The sequence below is a fragment of the Leguminivora glycinivorella genome, chromosome Z (assembly GCF_023078275.1).
Source record: "Leguminivora glycinivorella isolate SPB_JAAS2020 chromosome Z, LegGlyc_1.1, whole genome shotgun sequence".
NCBI lineage: Eukaryota > Metazoa > Arthropoda > Insecta > Lepidoptera > Tortricidae > Leguminivora > Leguminivora glycinivorella.
Genome location: NC_062998.1, coordinates 33348166 through 33363089, shown reverse-complemented (window position 1 = coordinate 33363089; position 14924 = coordinate 33348166). Strand labels below are relative to the sequence as shown.

General features: G+C 39.2%; 2 protein-coding genes across 4 annotated transcripts in view; one reads left to right on the top strand and one right to left on the bottom strand.

Moving 5' to 3' along the window:
• The window catches only part of LOC125241443 (neuronal calcium sensor 2), a 122631-nt gene that overhangs the window by 91345 nt on the left and 16362 nt on the right, over positions 1–14924 (bottom strand). The window lies entirely within an intron of this gene.
• The window catches only part of LOC125241440 (activated Cdc42 kinase-like), a 32702-nt gene that overhangs the window by 13072 nt on the left and 4706 nt on the right, over positions 1–14924 (top strand). For all 3 annotated transcript variants that reach the window (XM_048149932.1, XM_048149933.1, XM_048149931.1), the window contains 12 exons: positions 3001–3160; positions 3700–3785; positions 3934–4035; positions 4999–5064; positions 6256–6345; positions 7580–7620; positions 8336–8458; positions 9122–9252; positions 11328–11383; positions 12095–12279; positions 12821–12866; positions 13028–13433. In XM_048149932.1, the coding sequence (XP_048005889.1) occupies positions 3001–3160; positions 3700–3785; positions 3934–4035; positions 4999–5064; positions 6256–6345; positions 7580–7620; positions 8336–8458; positions 9122–9252; positions 11328–11383; positions 12095–12279; positions 12821–12866; positions 13028–13433 (1492 nt within the window). The remainder of the gene's footprint in view (positions 1–3000; positions 3161–3699; positions 3786–3933; positions 4036–4998; positions 5065–6255; positions 6346–7579; positions 7621–8335; positions 8459–9121; positions 9253–11327; positions 11384–12094; positions 12280–12820; positions 12867–13027; positions 13434–14924) is intronic.

Sequence of the window (14924 nt, the reverse complement as noted above, 5' to 3'; positions counted from 1 at the left end):
CAGTTTAGGGGTGCGATTTTTGCACGTAGGTACAAAATAGAAAGAGTTTGTGTGCAAGCAACAACAAGTATTTCGTTCCCGTATAACCTTGCACGTTTCTTGTGGAAATGCAGCCTAAGATCATTTTTACACGAGCGACATGACACACTTAAAAAAACAACAACACTGTGTTTGTTTTGAGTTTTCATGTGTTTAAGCCTAAAGAGACCTCCAGATTAGAAATTCGCTGTACGATATTGATCGGTTTATTTATACACTGTTAGTGCGGCGCACAAACCTGACCCTCTAGCACAACTTGCCTTGTCGCGCGCGAGTCCATACTTGAAGTCGCGCTTGATGTATGGACTCGCGCGCGACGAGGCAAGTTGTGCTAAATAGTCTCTTAGTCCGTAGGCCCCAGATCGGACGCACAAGATCTATAATTGATTTATTTACAACACTCAACGCCTTGAGCATACAACGCCTAGTTTTGTTGATGACGAAAGACGTTATTCAAACTTCCGCTCATTTGAATACTGTCATTATTTGATTACAAACATAATTACATGTAATGAGGACTCATTGATATCGTGCGTATGGCGTGTCCCGTGATAACCCGGTAGGGTGGCGCGGAGAGCAGTCGGGGCCGCAACAGCAGCATGTTTGGGCTGATGAGTTTTCGTCGCACGGTAAGATATGTGGAGAGGCGATGTTTGCATTTAACCTCTTCCACGCCAACGCAAGTTCTGACGTCAAAAACTGGCTACTCCATCACAGACCACGCACAGAATAATATACTTACGTTCATATGGACAAAATTAAAATTCCGTTTTTACTCTTCGGTGAAGCGTGACAGTTTGTGTTGTGGTGTCGAAAAGGTTAATCTTATACTCGTTCTCATCCAATAATTTTGCCCTGAAATTACTTTATCCATATTCTGAGTAACCCTTCTTAAGTTATTAAATATTTAGAAATAAAATCTCTTGGTTTATTTTAAAGAATATAACAGTTCATGGTACGTATATATGTCGCAGTAAGATAGATAAAGCCGTTATATAGTTATAACCCTAGGAATATAATTATACGTCGTAACATAGTTAAACGAAAGCGATTAATTGCTATCTTACTAGGAATATAACTATAACACGTTACTAGTTTAGTCATATAGTTATATGACTGGATTCAGTTTAGTGAAATGATTGTAGGCAGGAGTGCAGCGGTACGGCGGAGGTATAGTTATAACCCTAGGGATATAAGGGAGCGATTCAGAACCATCTTACTAGGAATATAATTATAATACGGTATTTATTTAAAATTGCAAACGGGACTTAATCGCGTATTACTATGTATTAAGTCCCGTTTGCAATTTTAAATATGTGTAAAAATCGTGAAAGTTTAAATCAGTGTTTTATAATACGTATAGCGGGACGATTTGGAATAACAACACCGTCACTGAAGTTAGAACAAAGTTTATTTTGTATCGATCCGAACATAGTACACAAGGTTTGGTTACTAAACAAACGAATCCAAGCTATATTAGTTAAAACGTAACAGTTAGGGCATGCTCCCGGTATTTCCCGGTTCTTGATTTCCCGGGAAATCCCGGTAATTTAATGGTGGCTAAAGAACCGGGACAAAAAATTAGGAACCGGTGCTCCCGTTTCTTTTCAAAATATCCGATTTATTCATTTTTTGAATTGTATCTGCATTTGGATTTGTGCGATGGCAGTTTTAATTTAATCTGACAAGATAAACATGATATTTATCGCAAATAGTGTAATTTGCAACATTGCTTGAAACCATGGTACTATTTATTTCCTTATATAACGTAAACAAACCACATTGAAGAATTGTTTAGGGCAAGAATTTGTTAATTATTTCCAATTCAATGTGCTTATTCTCTCAAAACACAGATAGAGATAGAGTAGCGACATAAAGGTGTTTTTGAATTTTTTTGGTGTACTTAGAACTATAAAAATAGTTCGAAAATTCAATAAATAATTATGCACGAAAACGCAACCGTGACATGAACGACAACTGATGCCGAACGACTGCCTTGTGGTAGCGGGTAAGCCCCCGCCCCCGTCTCCACTGCACCCCCGCACTACACTGCTACAATTATACTACTGAACTTAATCCAGTAATATAACTATATTACTTAACTAGAGACGTATTATAATTATATCCCTAGACTAAGTTTAATCCAGTGATATAATTATATAACTAAACTAGTAACGTATTATAATTATATTCCTAGTAAGATGGTAAGGAATCGCTTTCGTTTAGCTATGTTACGGCATATAATTATATCCCTAGGGTTATAACTATACCTCCGCCGCACCGCCGCACTCCTGCCTACAATCATTTCACTAAACTGAATCCAGTCATATAACTATATGACAAAACTAGTTTAGTATTATAGTGATATTCCTAGTAAGATAGCAATTAATCGCTTTCGTTTAACTATGTTACGACGTATAATTATATTCCTAGGGTTATAACTATATAACGGCTTTATCTATCTTACTGCGACATATATATTGATAAGTATGTTTAATACTATATTGATATTGTTGCGATACAGCTTGGATTGCTTGGATTTCATTCGTAATAAAATTAGGTACAGACGGTATAGTTACCACAATATCTAGAGTCACATCAACTTAAAATTACAGTACTTTTCTCAAAATCATTTAGGAGCAAACAATGAGAATGAGTGTGCTTTTAATTTTTATATCAACTCAATATCTCTATGATCTTACCGTGCCATGATTACTCCTCTGCCTACTGACCTGTGGTGATACCTTTAATAGATATCTCCAGTATAATGTAACCCCGCCCCGCAGCAATAACTTCTGTGTACAGTCAACCAATTGGAACTCTAGGCCACTGTAGAACTATGTCATAGTGACGTTATAAATCAGATTGTAAGAAATTTCTTAGTGGTTGTCATTTTGACATGGTTGTAGAGTGGCCTAGGGTTCCAATTGGTTGACTGTACCAACGAGTGGTGTGTCCCAGCCGCCGCGGCAGGTGGTGACTCCGTACAAGCCCTCGGAGGACCTGGAGCAGGTGCCCTTGATCAACCCCAACTCGCCCTCCCACCTCACGGCCTGCGCGCCCTACCCGCTGCTAAGCGCCGACGCCGCCCGCAACAACTGCGATGAAGTCGACTTGCCATGTAAGTTGACCATTGGTAACGTCTCAGAATATTCCGGGTGTGACTTGATCAGGGCAAGAACACGATGGGTGCGAACTATAACTACTCGCTAGCGAGATAATCTTCCTGTCCTTGTCTAACTGCATTTATTAGAGAAACGGGTAGTTCCCGCGGGAGAGAAACTGTCGTGTACATCGTATCACATATCGAATCACATCACACAATACACTGGAGGTAATTATAATTCAACCGATTCGTTGCGTGTTCCATTTTCGAAAACTTTACCCTGTGGCTTAAAATGACACACCTCGCGTGTCATACGCCACACGTAAAAACCTTGATGACACGCCTCTCGTGTCATCCTCACAGAAATGCTTAACACTTTCGAAACCGGGCTCTACGCGGCGCTACGACATTTTCGCTACATACGGGGAAACCCATGTAATCGGCTACGCTTCTACGAGCGGTGTGCCCGACAGTCGGGTTCTTGGTAGCGAAAGTGTTAATAGATCGGTTCCTTTATTTTGGATATATTATTTATAGATCCGTTCACTTTTCAGACGCTGGGTCAATGACCAAGAATCTCAAAAAACATGGTCTTAAAAATTTAACAGAACCTACAACGAGCAAGAGCATCCTTAGTAAGGTATTGTATACTTTCGTATCCGTTATATTTTTCCTGTAGAATGCACTAAAATTTTGTATACAGAGGTCGCAAGAATTCTCAATCAATTTGTTATAGTACAGTACACCGCACATGCATTGGAAAATAATAAGTTTATCTGTTTTGTCAGGTGAAATCAGCTACACTGGGTAGGGCACACAAGACTGACGACGGAGCCGCAGCCAAGACTGACGACCCTCACGAGTACCACGAGATATCGGACACTGACACGGTAAGCCTGGGACATGATATACGAGTAGGCAATGAGGACGAGGAGGCACATTGTCAGGACAGATGTCACAGCAACCATTTTAGATATGGGGTACACCATGCGGTGTAGCACAACTTGCGCTCTCGCCGGCGAGTCTATACTTGAAGTCGCGATTGATGTATGGATTCGCACGCGAGAATGCAACTTGTGTCAAACCGCCATGTGTTGTTAAGCTAGAAATTGAAATTGAAAAAAAAAGTACAATTTAACAGTGACTGCAGGCGATAATAATGCATCTGGCGAGATTACATATCAGTTAAGAACTAAAAGTCCGGCATCCTAGCAAAGTTCACAAGGGCCTACCTGCCTACCAGAGGGTTTCTTGGTGGCGAAAGTGTTAAGCAATTAATAATTATGTATTAAAAGTGGCACTAGGACGCGGCATTGATTCGAAGTAATCCCAAGACATACAACTCTACCAAATGATTTGTCGCTTGCTGCGACTTGCGTCCAGTACATGTTCAGAGTACTTCAGAGACTACTCGTGCACTATGAAATTACTAAACCATTCCTCTGGTCGCATAGTGATACCATGTTAGGATAACAATATTATACAGCAAGCCTTTTAATATAGACATGAACTTTCTCATCGTCATCATCATCATTTCAGCCATTAATTGCCCACTGCTGAGCATAGGCCTCCCTTCGTGTACGCCACTAATCCCGGTCCTGGGCTAATCTCACCCAGAAGTGCCCTGCAGCCCTCCGAATGTCGTCCACCCAACGAGCCAAGGGATGCCAGGCGCTTCTTACGTCCGATAGCGGCCACCATTCGGTCAGCATTTTGGTCCACCTGCGATCGCTCTGCCTGGCAACATGCCCCGCCCAATACCATTTGAGTTTAGAAATGACGTCACCCACGTCCCGCACGTTCTATGAACTTTCTTCGTCTAAGATTGTAATTAGATTTCTTACTTTTCCCAGGAAAGCACAGTGGCGGAGCGTACGAGAACGGATAACTTAGTTCCTCTAGAAAGTCCAGGAATTCCTGTAAGTTGTTTTACATGTATTTCTCTTTTTAGGGTTCCGTAGTCAACTAGGAACCCTTATAGTTTCGCCATGTCTGTCTGTCCGTCCGTCCGTCCGTCCGCGGATAATCTCAGTAACCGTAAGCACTAGAAAGCTGAAATTTGGTACCAATATGTATATCAATCACGCCAACAAAGTGCAAAAATAAAAAATGGAAAAAAATGTTTAATTAGGGTACCCCCCCTACATGTAAAGTGGGGGCTAATATTTTTTTTTATTCCAACCCCAACGTGTGATATATTATTGGATAGGTATTTAATAGTATTTTATGCAACTGGTGGTTAAAAGAGGTCAAAAAAGGTGAGTGGCGTGGGTAACAATTTGAGGCGAAGCCGAAAATTGTTAATAAAGACGCCACGAGCATTTTTTGACTCAGTTAAACACCGTTGCATACAATACTTTTTCTACGACCAAGCACTTATTTTGAAAGAAAATTATAAATCAACAAATACCTACTTTCAGTCATCTTAGTTATCTAGTGGACCGCCTACCATTTTGAATATGCAGTTTGAGTGCAAACATGAAAATAAAACTGTCTATGGTATGGTTCTTTGAAGCCTGGCCACTAAGACGAATCGAGCCGAGTTGAATCGAGTTCTCATACATTTTAATGCGATTCGACGCGTCGCCAATGAACGCAGCAGAAAACGAAGGAGTCTCGACTCTGCGAATTGGTTTGTTAAGTTGGTAGCAATGTATTTACTGAACTGTAACAGCTATATCGTGCTACTGCTACTAAATGTTTTCAGGGTATAAACTAGATAGACTTGTCCTGACATCTTTTATGTAGGGTTTTAAAGTTCTATGCACGACTTTGTAACTCACGAATAACAGTACGGGAGTAGAAAAAAATGAATAAGGGTTTACTAATATCGTTTTTTGATAGTATTAATATTTTCGGAAATAACTTTTGAACCATATGTTTAAAAAATATGAAAAAAATCACAAAAGTAGAACTATATAAAGACTTTCTAGGAAAATTGTTTTCAACTTGATAGGTTTAGTAGTTTTTGAGAAAAATACAACTACGGAACCCTACACTGAGCGTGGCCCGACACGCTCTTGGCCGGTTTTTTTGGTCTTCGTCCTTTGTAGTTTTCGATGGAACTAAGAAGTAACGTTTCTAAGAAATTTTTATTTTTGTCCTCACAGAAAAGTTATGGTGATTTTAGTCAGAGTTTGCTGGATGAAATGGAGTCCATGTTCCGAAGTTTGGACAGCAGAGGACGTCCGGAGGAAAGCGTAAGTTATTATTATCTATAACTTTCGGGTTAATTAATACATATGTATAATCTAAACAGGCATGTAATTTGTAATTGGTAGGGTTTCCCCATGACTAAAACTTAAACCATTTTATTACTAGAAGAAACTTCTGCAAGCGTTGCTATTAAGCTTAAAAAAAAATATGGAAATAATACTGTCTTGACTGAACCTTGAACTCACGCAAAAGGTCTTGAGTTCAAGTAATTTTTCTAATTTTAAATTTAGGAAATATCTTAGTGCTACTTGTTACAGACGAGCTGTACGCGCGCAAGTTCTCTAGACTCAATACCGAAAAATTCCTATAAAGGAGGATTTTTATAATTTTTTATTAATTCGTTTGCATAATGATATGACTAACTTTCTCCACCACGCAATTTGCATACGGCGTAAAATAATGTATCATGCAATACTAGCTCTGTCCTAAACGATACTGTTGTGTAGTGGTACTGATATTTAAATTAATTTTTTATTTTACTATCGTGACTGGTGTATTACGCTAAGATTATTTAGTTATTTTATTATTTTATATTTATATCTAATTTATATTTTGTAATATTATTAATGTTTAACAGAATTATAAATTATAATTGTCAAAATGTTATTCATTCAGGTGGTTAGCGCATATTGGATATTCGGTAAGAAGACGTTGTAGGCTAGACTTAGTATCGTGAACGTGGTAATGAACTACTCCTGTAAATACATTATTTATTCCATGTGCACTGTCATTACTCGTAGTTACCATAGTTTTAGTTTGACAAGTAGTACTGTACAATTCGTCATTCATATCATATCAATCATATCATATTTCATGAAACATTACATTAGTTTCCTTTCCTACCCATTTTTGTAAGTATTTGAGGGTAAACAATATTTTATTTTTATGGTAATGCAACATCCTAGCGTACTGTTAATAAGAACGGTCAGCAAAAAGAACCTATTGTCTAAAAATTGGAAAAGGTACTTTAGATACTGTTTTTATGCTAGGCCATAATTTTATGTTACAAAATAGTTATTAACTAGTGTGTTCGCTCGTGCTCATTGATTAAAACATTAACACTTATATTACAAAATAACCCGGGATTTAATTTATTTTTACTGAATGAATTAAACGTTTCGAATGAAATTTTAATTATGATGTATCCCTTCCCGATATCCTCCTACTATATTATTTGTTTCATCAATAGCATTTACTTTATCGTAAAATATTTTTCAGGGTTCAACGGTTAGACATTTTGACTTCGACACCGCCTTAAGGTAAGATCTAAAAATATGATCCACATACATCAGAGGTTAGCTCGAGTTGAAGTCATCCATAATCCATATATCGGTGGCGATCGCAAGACTTCGTTCTAGTACGACGTAAGCTCAGTATAAGACCAGTAATAACGGTTCTAACAAACGAACACCTCGCGGTATGTATGTGTGCGCGCCATGTACGACGCAACACATTTAAGCGGATGAGAATAAACGATAATGAATTATTCTCAACTGGTCTTATACTGATGGCACTGCTTTGTTAGATCTTACAGCCGCCGGCAAACACCCCAACAGAGTGTGGTGTGTCTGAAACAGGAAGCATGATGTTAAAAAAAAACAGGGTCTAAGCGTAATCTGACACACATGTCTTATTCATTCATGCATGTATCTGCGACCTCCCACCTCGGAGATAACAGAATAATTCGCAAAATTAGTGTGTTTGTTTCATTGGGCTTCTTGTGAACTTGTGAACAAAGATAAAACTGGTGATTAATTTACAGGATTATCTTACTCTTAACTCTGAATGAGAGTGATATTGATAAGATATTTGAAGATAGGATGAAATAAATGAACACAATTACTAAAAGTCAAATCTTTCCAACAACCTGTGAAAGGTTAAGGATCTACTAAAAGTCAGTAAAAAGAACTGGAATGTTAGTACTTTATTATCGATCTAGTAAGATATGCGTTAACCGTTTTACACACATTTCAGGTCCCATACATTTAAACCGGACAAAAAGAAGAATTTCCAAACAGGCACGATGAAACCAATGTCGGCGCATGACGAGAAAACTTTGGAGACTGCCGTGGCGTTGGCCAACGAGATTACCACCAAGTAAGACTTATGCTTCTGGTTTACATTTTTGAAGTGAAACTTTTAATGCGACTTCCAACTGACAGCGCGTAACACTCTGTTACTGTTACGTTGCGTGAAATGCCGCTCACTCAGCGCGTAACATTCTGTCAGTGTCGCTGCGTTGAACGCGACTAACTCATTCCATTCAATCACTTCTTCACTCAGTCAGTGACCGAACAGAATGCCCAGAATGGTTTTGAACGGTGGAATGGTTTTTGGAATGTGTCTGATTTATATTTAGATCGAGTGCAAAATGAGTTTGTTTGTTTTTTCTATAATTTGAGCGAATACAAATGTAAATAAAATATTTAAAATAGTAAATGGAAAAACGTGATGGTCATTTGACAAAATGTTTTTGAGGTTAGGTTATGAAGTTTCACTTCTTCCGCGCTGAGGGACTCCACGCACTGTTTTTTTTTTTAAATTTAGATATTCAATTTCTAGCGTGTTAGGTTGTCCGAGATAGGTTGAATGAAAATAAAACCTATTTTCTATATAATTTTGTTGAAATGTCCAAAGGTTTACATTGAATTTTTGTCATAATTTTTCAAACTGACGCTTGTTTTCGATCACCTACCTACAAGCATTCATAGTCAATTTGTGTAAAGGTGTCCTTTAATAGTTATTTATCTATTCTTACAGGTCCATGAATGACTTAGGCTTAGACAACAAAGTGCCGAAATCTCCAAGCGACCGGTCCAAGTTCCACTTCAAATTCCCGCTCGTGTCGCGACACCACACGATCCCGCACGAAGCTGAAAAGGATATCAATGGTAGGAAAACACTCAAGAATATAAAAAAAAGGGTTCTTTTTGTAGGAAAACACTCAAGAATATAAAGAAAAAGAGTTCTTTTTGTAGGAAAACACTCAAGAATATAAAGAACTAGGGTTCTTTTTGTAGGAAAACACTCAAGAATATAAAGAACTAGGGTTCCTTTTGTAGGAAAACACTCAAGAATATAAAGAACTAGGGTTCTTTTTGTAGGAAAACACTCAAGAATATAAAGAACTAGGGTTATTTTTGTAGGAAAACACTCAAGAATATAAAGAACTAGGGTTCTTTTTGTAGGAAAACACTCAAGAATATAAAGAAAAAGGGTTCTTTTTGAAGGAAAACATTCAAGAATATAAAGAAAAAGGGTTCTTTTTTTAGAAAAACATTCAAGAATATAAAGAAAAAGGGTTCTTTTTGTAAGAAAACACTCAAGAATATAAAGAAAAAGGGTTCTTTTTGTACCTTTTGGTGCGAAGTCCTATAAGTAGTCATCATATAGTTTTCTCTAAGCCGGATTAGTTGGGTTCGGACTAGTTAGAGCCACGATCGTGAGCTCTAAGGTGATCTTGTGTGTAAGTCTCCCAGAGGCCAGAGCGATGGTTCAATGTCACGTCTCCGCATGTGGCGCTTTAGAAAACCTTTATAGAAGTCTTACAAGGAAAGGTACCCCTGTCCCTCTCCGATTTGATTGATTTTTATATATGTAAAAATGCAGAACACATGTCTCTTATTTTTTCATGTTCTCTGGTATATAACGAAATCGGTAATTAATTATCAATATGATTGAAAAAACTCCCTGAAGAAATTGAGGTTTTTGTCACTTTTCGGGACTTTGAAGGACAATTTCTCCCAACAGGATGAGTTTGGGCCTCTATAAAAAATACGTGGCTGTTATTCTTGACTACTCTATAACATATATAAAATCAATCAAATTAGAGGGGGACAGTAGTGTACCATTTCTTGTTAGTATCAAATAGTTTTCATTTATTTTATTTATTTATTGATTCAAAAAATTTACACAGCATTATACAATCTAAAAAGGTAAAAAAAGAAAAACACAGATAAACTAATACAAGACAGAAGATTCACGTTTATCCATCATCTCATAAAACCTCATACATTCTGTACACAGATCCAACCAACTACTTGAAAATACATCACATTCCGGTGCTGATGCGAGTAGCGCATTAATATACCGTAGAGCGCGGACAAGTGGTGATTGGCCATGAGATACAGTACGGGTTTTAGGCACAGCTAAAAGTTGACTACTTTGTGCTCTGAAATTAAATTGGGCCTTAGCTATAGATGGAACGAACAGGCGGACAACCTGTGCAACCAATTCCGGGCAGTCCGAGTTTCCTCGTAAGACATTACACGCAGTAGTCAAGAGTCCATAGTTGCGCCTTACCTCTGAGGAATTAAACCCTAAGGCACAGAACTTAATTTAGATAGAAGAAACAAATTCATATATTTGTATAGGGGCCGAGCGTGTCAAATTTTGTACTGAAGTTGATTCTTGCCTGTAATTTTAAATATGTCTCAGGCTCTTGATTGTTCATAATTTTTGTGTTGTTGCAATTGAATAACACGTAACGAGGCATTTTTTATGTTTTGGTTGACTTCAACTTACAAAAATTGACGCCCGAAAGCTGCAAGCTGCGAGTAAAGACGGACAACTCAGTGGATTTCACTGAGTTCATTTGACACGCTAAGTAGATACGTTTGCTTGATCTATGGTATATATGACATCTGTGCCCTAAGGCCTGATTTAGACGGCGTGCGAACTCGCATGCGATTTTAGATACATTACGGGCTGTTGAGGGTACATATAATTTTGCACAGCCTTCAAATACCGCAATGTAATAAAACTCGTATGCGAGTTCTCGTACCGTCTAAATGGGCCTTAATACTCCAAGTAGGAATTTTGATGGGTACAAATATGGGCAATAACCGTATTCCTTCTTGTATAAAAATCGCAGAAAGGCTTTCTGAATTTTTTCCAGTAAGAGTATTTATTTCCAGCAAGAGTTGTATGTACGATTAGTTGATCACAAGATTTTACATTGTTTCAGGCAAACATGAACGGCGCAATTTTAGCGAAGAAGCGCACAGTGTCCCAGATATTCAGGTATTTCGCTAGGCCTCTCTCCACCGACTTGGCTTTTTGCCAATATTTTAAGTTCACGCTCTTCTGACTGTCTCTACCGAAATTCCAGTTCTTGAAACATTTTATTATTTATAATTGTATAAAACAAATTGTACTTTACCCTATTTTTTAAACCACGTCGGTGGCAAACAGACATACTCTTAGGCCCACTTGCACCAACCACTAAACTCAGGGTTAGTGGGCTGTCATTTGGCAAATTCCATATAAAATGGCGGGTTAACCCTTGGGTTAACCCTCCATTTTCGTTGGCGCAAGGGGCCCTTAATTAACAACACTTTTTAACAAAATGATTATCCTATACGATTCGTATGAGCAGATACTATAACTGGATGCATTATTCGCCCGTATGGAATGCTGCGACAACGCGCTGTATATCTGTCAACAATGCCTCCTATTATAAATATTATAGGACATTCTTACACAGATTGACTGAGGCCCACGGTAAGCTCAAGGAGGCTTGTGTTGTGGGTACTCAGACAACGATATATATAATATATAAATACTTATATACATAGAAAACATCCATGACTCAGGAACAAATATCTGTGCTCATCACACAAATAAATGCCCTTACCGGGATTCGAACCCGGGACCGTGGCGTAGCAGGCAGGGTCACTACCGACTGCGCCAGACCGGTCGTCAAAATTATATCTGTATATTTTGTATATACAGTCGACGATATCGGAGGAGAGCAAGCTAGCGTACACAAGCCTGATCGAGCAGCCCACGCCGGCGTCGCTGCTGCCGCACCTGGCGGCCGACGCGCCGCGCCGCCCCGCCACCATCCCGAAGCCGGCGCCGCGCGCGCCCGACCGAGACTTCCACTCGCTACAGAAGCCCATACCTTATAGGACCAAGTATGTATCCTACAGGCTACGGTACCCGAGCAGAGCAAGATGTACATGAGACTGATAGAGCAACCGACACCATCTTCGTTGCTGCCGCACCTGTCGGACGACGCGCCGCGCCGCCTGCGATTTGCACTCGCTACAGAAGCCCATACCTTATAGGACCAAGTATGTATCCTACAGGCTATCAGAGCAAAGCAAGTTGTACATGAGACAGATAGAGCAACCGACATCATTGTCGTTGCTGCCGCACCAACAACACCAACATGTCAAGTGCCAAGTTCATTAGGGTCGAATTGGGGCGGTGGCTCGTTCCGGGTCTTTTCTGATGCAAAGGCTGTCTATCGCAATTCAGCGTGGGAACGCATCGAGTGTGATGGGCACCTTTGCACCCGAGAGGGCTCGGAACGAGTTTTGTGAATAGGGTTTAGAAGGTTCCTCAATATTCGAATTTCACGCGAGCAAGTGTAAGTACATAATAAATTGGTACGCTGCCGCGTGCCTAGAAGATTACTTTTTATTCTATTCTTAATTTTATGTTTTGTTATAGGCAACCAACAAATATTTTCGACGTCCCGGATGCAAATATCGATGATGTAAGTATTATACCTAACTACTGTACATTTATATATTTAACACCTATTACTAGCGAACGCGATTTCTTTTCAAACAAATCAATCAGCGTAAGTGTGTCTAATTGTCTATCACATTTATAAAACGTTATGTCTAATTTTAATAAGATTATCATTTGTTTCAGAATAACCAAAACGAATTGCCATTACCGCCTAGAGCAACTAAACCCAAGCTGATCGACAAGCCGCGACACATCAGAAAATACCCTCTAAAACTGCCCACCAACCACGGCAGTACAATAGCGCCCACCGACAAAGCCCCTCAGAAATCCTCGAACATATACCAAAACGCGGTCCCCAGTTCGATGATCAAAGAGTACATTAGTAAGAGATGTGACAATGAGAGCCCTATGATGGAGAACGGGAGAGACGTGTTCGATGGGTGCGAAAAGGTGGACACGAACCCGTTCACGAGCGCCGGGCCGAGCTCGGCCAACCCGTTCAACTGCTACCTGACGCCCGTGGCCGACCCCGCGCCCGGCCCCGAGCCCCGCCAGGAACACTACTTCGAAGAGGGATCTCTGGTCAAAGGTTAGATTTTGCTTATACAGTAATACAGATGTAGTGCGAAAAGAGTTGCCTTCGTATTGTTACGGAAACGTACGAACGTGTCATGCTAGTTCAGTCAATGTCAGTATATCTTGTACTGGCTGAAATAGAAAAATACGAACGTTTCCGAAGGAAACCCTTTTCGCACTATATCTGTACCCCGCTTTACGCGACCCCGTTTAGCGCGGATTCGCTATAACGCGATTTTTAAATTTTGATGGATCGGAAGCAAAACGCCACTCAGAACACATTAGATTGTTTTTTGAATAGCACTCTATTATTGTTTTTTAAATGTAAAATGTTAAAGTTTCTTTAAACAAGCTATTTGATTGTAATTTTTCAAGTAAAATATAAACTTTGTTCGGTTTGATTTAAAAGGTACCTTATTCAACTGACCCCGATATACGCGAAATTCGCTTTACGCGCTTTTCCCTGGAACGCATCACTCGCGTTAAGCGGGGTATTATTGTATTCGCTACGTGCACGCAAAGACCTATATGACTTCGTAAAGACCGATAGTCTAAGAAAAAAAACGTACTCCAAAACCATATAGGAAAAGGTACGGTGAGCTAGATGGCGATACACCTTTGGGGTACGCTCGGCTAGATGGCGCTAATATTAATATTTGTCATTTTAAAACATATCAAGCTAAGAATATGGGCCAAATTGTCAAAACTGAGGTTCAAAAGTTTTAAGCTTGTGTCGAGAGATGGCAGTCTATGCACTGTGATTACACATTTTACTTTGACAGTCATTCTCTATAATACTCGATCCTCTTTGGTGCACGACAGGTGTTTCCTTTATTTTGTGGACATTTCTTAAATCTTATTAGTTCCAACCTGTATTTGTACAATGGTGCCACTCATGTTGCCAATAATATTCGTTCGGCAGTATTTGAATATTTTTTCATCCAAATCACTATTACAACATATTGAGGTAATGAAGCTTTTATAATATGAACTTTAGTATAGTATGAATTTTCTGAGATGAACGTTTCGCTTTTGCCGTAATCTGTTAAACAAAGGCCTTTGTTTCTATTATTCACGGCGGCTAGCTCCCGTTTCCACAGCACGTGCTAAAGTCTCAGTGTAGTTTAAAAGCAACTATCATGATAGCAATAAGGTTCAAATTTATTAAACAGTTTGCAGTATGCAGGTAACTTTTTTTGAAGATGACAAAACGTGTTATCTCCGAAAGGGCTTTTTATGGATTTGAACCTTATTACTATCATGATAGTTGCTTTTTAACTACACTGAGACTATAGCACGTGCCGTTTAAACGGGAGCTAGCCGCCGTGAACAATAGACACAAAGGCCTTTGTTTAACAGATTACAGCTAAAGCGAAAAGTTCATCTCAGAAAATGCATACTATACACGTACTCGCGCATGATGTTGAATTATTCTCAATTATTGGCCTTGTTGCATTTATAAACAAACTAGCTTTTGCCCGCGAAAGAGACAAAAGCCTGTGTC